This window comes from Lipotes vexillifer, unplaced genomic scaffold, assembly GCF_000442215.2.
Source record: "Lipotes vexillifer unplaced genomic scaffold, Lipotes_vexillifer_v1.1 scaffold835, whole genome shotgun sequence".
NCBI classification, from domain to species: domain Eukaryota; kingdom Metazoa; phylum Chordata; class Mammalia; order Artiodactyla; family Lipotidae; genus Lipotes; species Lipotes vexillifer.
This window is the reverse complement of record NW_006774135.1, coordinates 669,558-677,640: the sequence shown is the minus strand read 5'-3', so window position 1 is coordinate 677,640 and position 8,083 is coordinate 669,558. Positions and strand designations below refer to the sequence as shown.

The 8,083-nt window shown below is 60.3% G+C and overlaps 1 protein-coding gene across 1 annotated transcript in view; it reads left to right on the top strand.

Moving 5' to 3' along the window:
- Positions 1-1,627: 1,627 nt before the first annotated feature.
- NADK (NAD kinase) overlaps positions 1,628-8,083 on the top strand; it is a 9,753-nt gene continuing 3,297 nt past the window's right edge. The window contains exons 1-5 of the mRNA XM_007448936.1: positions 1,628-1,800; positions 2,801-2,884; positions 6,553-6,682; positions 6,966-7,074; positions 7,169-7,254. Of these exons, the coding sequence (XP_007448998.1) occupies positions 1,628-1,800; positions 2,801-2,884; positions 6,553-6,682; positions 6,966-7,074; positions 7,169-7,254 (582 nt within the window). The remainder of the gene's footprint in view (positions 1,801-2,800; positions 2,885-6,552; positions 6,683-6,965; positions 7,075-7,168; positions 7,255-8,083) is intronic.

Here is an 8,083-nt window from a genome sequence, read left to right as displayed (position 1 = left end):
GAACCCGTGTCCCCTGCATCGGCAGGCGGACTCTCAACCACTGCGCCACCGGGGAAGCCCTCTCAGGAGCTTTTTAAAACTACTGATGCCTTTGGTCAAAGTCAGGTGTGGGAATTCGTATTTTCCAAAGCTCCTGAGGTGCTTGTACGGTGCAGGTGGAGGTGGGGGATGCAGGGACCCCGTCACCTTTGACCTTATCGTAGAGGCCCCAGGCTTTTCTGGAGTCCTTAAACTTTCCTTCTGCCCTCCGTGCCGTCACCCCACGTTGTCCCTTCTGGTGCTGGCATCTGCGTCGTGGTCCCTGCGGCGATGGCCCTGTTTCGCTTGCTTGTTCAAGAGGTGACGTGAGCCGTTGGCAGGCTACCCTGCTGGGTCTTTCTGAGTGAGGAGTCCCGCTCTCCCTCTGCTTCCCGAGGACAGGCAGGTCCTGAGGCCCCAGCAGCGCGTGGCACTGCCGAAGCTCTTCCATTAGTCAGCAGTTCTCTTAGAAAATGACCTTTGGTCCAAGTTTTTCAGTGAGTGTAGTTCTTTTCATCCCTTGTCTAAACTGGCTTATTTATTGTTGCTTTTCTCCAAGCTCTGCTCTTCTTTTTCTACTTTTCAACCTACTGATTTCTGCCTGTATTTTTGTCACCTCTTCTGCCTTTCTTAGGCTTGTTTTATTCCTTTTTTAGCTTCATTGACTTAGGCCTTAGCTCATGACTCTTAATTCTCAAGGATTTCAGCACAGCTCAGTGGGGGGCATGGACTTTGGGTTCACGCTTACCTTTTCGGATCCACCGTCACGGTTGTTTTGATACCTCTTTTGAGCCCTCAGTTGGTTGGGAGAAAATTCAAACATTCCCCAGTAGTTGGAGGACTGTTGTTTTGTTTCTGCTTCCACCTTTTTTTTTTTTCGGTACGAGGGTCTCTCACTGTTGCGGAGCACAGGCTCCGGATGCGCAGGCCCAGCGGCCATGGCTCACGGGCCCAGCCGCTCCGCGGCACGTGGGATCTTCCCGGACTGGGACACGAACCCGCGTCCCCTGCATCGGCAGGCGGACTCTCAACCACTGTGCCACCAGGGAAGCCCTCTGCTTCCATCTTTTCCTGCTTTACTATGTTGTGGTTGGAAGATGAGGGTGTCTGTCTTTACTAGTATTTGGAAGTTGAACTTTTCTTTGAGGACCAAGTACGTTGGTTTTGGCCAGTGTTTCATTGGCACTGGATTAAAGCGCAGGCTATTTGCAGGACATGGAGTTCAGTGAGTGCCTGCTGGTGGTCTTATCAAGTATATTTAGCCAGATTTTCTGGGCCGAGAGGCATTTAAGACTGCACAGTGGTGATTGCTCTCTCATGAAAGTGTGCACTCCTTGGCACGTGGCCACACCCCAGCTTGGTAGACCCCTAGCTCTTCTGGATTCACTAAAAAACACAGGTAGATTCCTGAGTTCTTAAATATCTTTGGGATGGAAATAGACTATTTGCCAAGTCCTTTGGTAAGTTGGACATGAGTCATTTTTCCCCTGACAGGGCGGGTGTAGGTGTGTGTATACGTTGTTCTGTACACAGATATTTACTGTATTTTATTAAATCAAGGCCTCCAGGGTTTTCGGGCCGAAGTCCTCCTCGTCCATCGACTACAGAAATGGAACAGGAAACAGTCAGCGGGAGTGCGGAGCTGCGTGCAGAGGCGGCCTCCTACCGCTGCTCCGCGTGCCATGGCGATGAGGACTGGGGCCTGGGCCACCCCATCCGGGGCCGCGCCAAGTCCCGCAGCCTGTCGGCCGCGCCCGCCCTGGCCAGCACCCGCGATTTCAGGTACCAGGCCTCCTCTGGGCCTGCGTGGGCGCTCAGACATGCGAGAGGTGGGCGCGCTTGCTGCCACAGCTCCCAGAGGGCACCCCCACCCACCGTGCCCGCATGCTGCGCAAGGTTGAGGTGCGTGGGTGGGGCCCGTGTGCCGTCAGCGGCACCGGGGCCGCCTGCTGTGGCACGGGCTCTGGCACAGGTGTCAGGGTGCTGGGCGGGCTGCGGCAGTGCCGGCCTCAGAGCCGTGAACGCCACCCGGGGTCTTGGGAGGAGCTGCCCGAGCCGGCACTGCCGCAGATGCAGGGGGCCCGGTGGACGGCACCCTCGCCTGCTGGGCAGCGGGCGGCCAGCTCCCAGCAGAAGCTTCCGTGCAGAGTCGTGTTGTCCTCCCGTGTTGGTGTCCCTGGCACTGCAGGGGGTGCATCTCCGGGCGGGCGGCCTTGGCTGCTGGCTCTGTGGGGTGTCGCGCCCGAAAGGGCGTTGAACCTGGTGTGGTGGCAGCAGGTCAGAGGTGGCCTCTGTGGCCACAGTGCCCTGTGAGTCACTTTTCAGTTATAGGAAATGTTGGGTCACTCAAGTACTACCTGTTTTTATTGACAGCACAACTCAGAGTGAGTATTTTTGTTAGAATCTTAATCTGGATAACTTGGGGATCGTTTCTGAAGTCTTGATTCCCAAGTATAGGCCCAAAAGCTTGTCTTCCAACAGACTTGCCCAGTCAAGAATTCAGATTCCCAGGCCCTTCCCTGGGTTGAATCCCCTTGTTCTGGGGTGGGGCCTGGGCACCTGCACTGGTTTGGGGTGCTTGTTCTAAGGAGTATTTCTAAGTGTGCCCCCTCTAACGGCTACACGGACAGCGTGTAGCCCTCCAGCCAGAGCTGGGCAGATGACAGAGTTTACGTCATTTGGATTAAAAATATTTTGGAGAGTTTAACACAGTCTGTGCGTTGTCTACACCTGTGTGTCTTTCAGCCGACTGACGGCCCCTGCCCTGTGCCTCTCCCCACAGGAGGACCCGCTCGCTACACGGGCCGTGCCCAGTGACCACTTTTGGACCAAAGGCCTGCGTGCTGCAGAACCCCCAGACCATCATGTGAGTCTTCAGGGAAGCTCCACAGGGCTGCTGTCCAGGGGCCACTGGACTGTGGGAGGTTCTGGCTCGGGGGGCAGTGAGTGTGTAGGGCGCCTTCTGAGGCCCCAGGAGGCCACACGGCGCCGTCTCCGACTCGCTCGGGGCGAGAGTGTGGGTGCAGCCTGCTCCTTGGGCGCAGTGGGTCGGAGGGGCCTCGACTCGTATTTAGAGTTAATTTGCTTTTTACAGGAAAAATTCTAGGAGAGAAAAACAATGTATTTCATGCTAATGCATTTGGTGGGTCAAATATGTTTCTCTTAATTATTATTGAAATGCAGAGATGTCAGTTGGCATTTTTGAAAAGCTGAGTTTACTTGTTTGAGAGATACCCTGACTTGCGGGCACAATTTTTTTTTTCCTTTTCTTTTTTTTATGTAAGCTCTGTGTTTTAGCGACAGCCTGAGGGCAGTGCAGCTTGGGGGCCCCTGGCCGTGCGGTGCTGGCTGAGAAACCATTTAGAAGCCAAGCAGTTCGGGCTGTTTCACTGGACACTTGAACCCAGCTCCCGTCTCTACCCGTCCAGCACCTCCTCCAGGTGCTGGATGGTTCCAAAGAGGGGAAAGCTTTGCTCCTTTGCTCTGTGTCGTGTGTGTCTTAGGGGAGAAAACACTCAAATGGCTTCGTGGCCACAAGAGCTTTGTGTTGAAACAGCAGAATTCCAGGTCGGCACTGCCACTGTGCCTGGCGGTGGGCTCACCACCGAGTGGGCCATCTGTGCCCCCTCCTTCTGGGGAGCCATGGCGGGGTTCACCTTCTGGGGGGTCAGACCAAGGGCCCAGGTAGGCTTCTGTGACTCACCGTCCGGGGGGCCTTGCTCCCTGCTGCTGTCTGCCCGTTCTCAGCGCTGGCCCAGTGGGCAGACGGTACCGGGCCCCTGGGAGCTGCTGTGCTGTGTGGACCCTGGTGACCCAAGGGCGGCCTGGGCACTGGGGTAACTGGTGTCAGTGCCTCTACCATCCAGGTGCTGCCCTGGTTCTCTAGTCGCTGCTGCTGGACGCGGGCAGGTCCTGCCCACCTGCTGCGCCCACCCCCCAGTGCCCCACGTTTGCACTCCGCACAGCATCCACGCTGATAACCAGCCCCCCAGGCGCCCCACGCCCTGCTGTGTGCACTGCCCCAGACTGCCCTGCCTTGACATTTCACCGTTGCCGGGGGGCCCCTCCCTGCCCTCCCTGGTCTTGGCAGTGCCGCTCCCTCCTCGTCACTCATGGCTCAGCATAAGTGCCGCCCTGGGTGGCCTCTGGCCATCCAGCCTTAATTGGCTGTCACCTGCTCGCAGCCCAGCCCATGTCACAGGTGTGTGTGTGTTTTGGCCTCGTGAACCTTGGGTGGGGTCTCGGGTTGGCATCTGAGCTGCTCCCCGAGGTCAGGTGGGATTGTGGGGAGGGGTGCTCCGAGCAGGGCGGCAGGTGTTCCAGAAGCGTCTCCGAGGCCCTGCGCCCGGCACAGTCCTGCCCTGGGAGGACAGGACTCCACTTCTCCATCTTGTCCCTGGCCCTCCCCACATCGTGGCTGGTGGGGCAGGGATTATGTGCTGGCCTGACTTTCCCCTGGTGCTGAGAAGGGACACACTGTAGGAGGAGTTGACTGCAAGAGACGCACTTCCTACTTTATTCTCTCAGACCTCACCGTGAATGTGTATTTTCTGTTATGTTGAAACATGTGGAATTGCCAACATCTGACGCCTTTGGCTTTTGAGACAGGGCTCAGATGGGTCCCCCGCTGAGCTGTCAGGCATCCCTGCCCCCCGTCCAGCCCCCAGAGCCTCTGTGCCAGGGAGGGGCCAGCACCACTCTTTGCAGTGACCCAACAGGAAGTGACCAGTTGGTACCTGAGACGAGCCGATGGCGCTGCGGTGGCTCTGGCTGGGCGCGGCTGAGTCTCAGGTCTTGAAGGGCCGTGAGTCCGGCCTGCCTGGTCAGTGGGGGGGGGGGCTTCATCATCCACCTCGGCAGCCAGGCAGACTTCCGCTGACCCGCCTGCCCTCCCTCCAGGCCCACGGCCAGGTGGAGTGACAGGAGGCCCGCGAGTGCCCGCCCCTCCGCCTGCGGGCCGCTCCCACGGGCCAAGCCGGTTCCACAGCCCAGCGCTGTCGTCTGCGGCTGGATGGGGCCCATCCTGACCGCCCAGGGCGTCAGAGCTTGGTGCCCAGCCTCTAAAGAGCAGGCGTCTGAGGTCTGGCCTCTTTGCTGTTAAAGGCGATTGGACAAGAGGGTGGTGTGAACAGAAAGAAGATCAAATACAGTTTGTTTGGTTTGATTTTTCATTTTAGGAAGTTCTCTTGACTCGTTTCATACAACCTTTAACAAGTTACAGTATGTTTTGCTTTCAGTTTTGAGGGTACAGAAAGCAGGGTTGTGGTGCAATTGCACATTTGGGGAGTCTGGGGGGGTGCTGGTTTGCGTGGCACTCCCGCTGTCAGTCGAGCGTGACCGAGATGCTGGGCACCAAGCACTGCCCTCCGCTGAGCCGCGTGTGTGACCCAGGCTGGTGGAGACCCTGGCAGAGGAGGTCATGAGTGACCCCTGCCGTCGCAGAAACGCCTGGAAAGGGTGAGTGATGGTCAGTCAGTCACAGCCTGGGGCCAGGGACCCACTGCTCTTTTAATGGTTCACGTCACGGTTTGGAGAGTTGCTGTTGGGGTCGTCAGGTTTTCAGGGAGGCCGCGGCCACGAGGCGTGACCTGGAGCAGGTGTCTTGATTGGGGAACTTGTGTCAGAAGGGAAGTCACTGCCTGCAGCCTTCAGGACTGTTTCCCAACAGGCGGAGGGGTGTGCTGCCAGGTCGGGCGGGCGCCTACGGGGTGCCCACAGCGGTCGGAGTCCTGGCAGGGCTCGGCCTCGGGACTCCCGCCCCTCAGGGAGGATCTGCTGCCCGCGGACCGTGCCAGCCCGCCAGTGCTAGGGGCCAAGGCCGAGCGCCACAGAACTTGCAGAGCTGTTGTTGGCAGGCAGGCCCAGCTGACTTTTTTTGGTTTTTGCTTTTATTATTTGAGCAGGTTTGGGTTTAGATTCGCAGCAGAAGTGAGGAGAAGGTACAGAGATTTCTCATGCCCCCCCGCCCCCCGCCAGCCAGCCCCTCATCGACATCCTCGCAGAGGGTGCACTTGTTACACACGACGAACCTGCACTGACAGGTCACGTCACCCAGAGTCCCTAGTTGACACCAGGGTCCCTCCGTGCGGTGCGTCCTGTGCTTTGGACAGACGTGTGATGACACGTGCCCGCCGTTGAAATCTCCAGAGCAGTCTCACGGTCCCAAATCCTGCCATTGACTTTAAAACCGGGTGGCTTTTAACTGTGAAAGTTACGGTCACCTGAGTTGCTCACACAGTGGTGTGGACATGGGGCTGTGCCCCCCTTACGAGTCAACAGGAGACCTGGGTCCCCCGGGACAGAGTCCCCATCTGTCTGGGTCCGGGTGCGTGTGGGGTTTCCTCCGCAGCAGGTCCCCGAGTGAGCCTTGTTCCAAAGGAGCCGCGGGCAGGGGTGCAGTCGGGCAGCCAGAGGGAGGACACCACTCTGAGTGCGCCGAGCGCCCGCTCCGGCTCGGGGACCGGCCGCGCTGGTGCAGGAGACACACTCCGGGGACGGCCCAGGGCCAGTGCGAACACTCGTCTCCCCTCAAAGGCACATCCAGGACCCTGCCAGCCAGCGGCTGACATGGAACAAGTCCCCAAAGAGCGTCCTCGTCATCAAGAAGATCCGGGACGCCAGCCTGCTCCAGCCCTTCAAGGAGCTCTGCGTGTACCTGATGGAGGTGAGCAGGGGTGGCCGCGGGGCTGGCGTCAGAGCCGGCTCCCGCCTGGGGCTCCAGGGCGTCAGGAGGCTCTGTAACCCCGCGTCACCGAGCCTCCGGCGGCAGCTCAGCAGCGTGTGAGGGGAAAAAACGGTCGCGCTTTGTCACCGAGACTGAGCTGCTGCCGCCCACCCCCCACCCAGCATCGTGCAAGGCCAAGCAAGGCGGAAGGAGGCTTCGCGAAGGCCGGCGCGCCGCGGCCTGGCTCTTGGCGGCAGGGCTCACTCGCCCACGTCCCTTGCAGGAGAGCAACATGGTCGTGTACGTGGAGAAGAAGGTTCTGGAGGACCCCGCCGTCGTGAGCGACGACCGCCTCGGGCCGGTGAAGGGGAAGTTCTGCACCTTCAGAGAAGGCGAGCTGTCCCGTGCGGCCCCGCCCACGTGGCCACGCCTGGCAGCGTCGGGGGCGGGGCTTGACGGCTCTCCTGTGTCCGCCTCGTTTTCTAGATTACGATGACATCTCCAACCAGATTGATCTCATCATTTGCCTGGGGGGAGACGGGACCCTGCTGTACGCCTCGTCACTCTTCCAGGTGAGGCCCCCAGATGCCGCCTGAGGATGGCGAGGGCAGGCCGCGACACAGCAAGTTTGCAAACGATACCAAGTGCTGCATCTGCTGTCCGGTGCTAGACACTGTGACAGGCCAGGCGTTTCCATGCACCTCGAGGTGCCGGTGCGCCAGAAGGGGGGGCCTGAGGGTGGGGCTGGGGGCGGGGCATCCCCCCGGCGGAGCCGGCAGGTGGGGCCGAGTTGGTGGACGAGCGTCGGGGGCAGGTGAGAGCAGCGGCTACAGGCCGAATGTCCGGGGGGTCGGGGGAGCCCCGTGGAGGCCGCAGACCGCCAGGGTCTGCCCGGGAGCCCACCCTCACGCTCCTCAAGGCAGGGCTCCTGGAGTGACCAGGCCGAGGTGTGTTAGGTCAGGTGTGACCTCCAGAGGGCGGCCTGGAAGTGGGCAGGGCGGCCTGCAGGGCAGGAGGGTAGGGCCCGGCGGGGCCTGGGGCCTCACATCCAACGGTGTGAACCCGCTGAGGCTGGAAGGCCGCAGCGTTCGTGGCCGGCAGAGGATGAGGGCGAGCGAGGGTCCTGGGGCTGTTCCGCCTCCTTAGAGCTGCCCATTCGTCCTCACCTCCCACCGTGGGAGCCCCTCCTCACCCGCCCGCTCCTCCCTCCTCAGCGGAAGCGGCTCTCGGGGGGCTGTGGTGCCGCCCTGTTAGGGTCCCCGAGTCCCACCCTAGGCCCTCTGCCCCCGGCTGCCCCCACTCCTCTCCAGCGGCTCTGTCGAGGTCTCCCCGCCGCTCCCTCCTGTCTGCCGTGGCCGGTGGGCTGGTCCGTCCCGCCGCCTCCGTTTCTCGTCAGCTGCC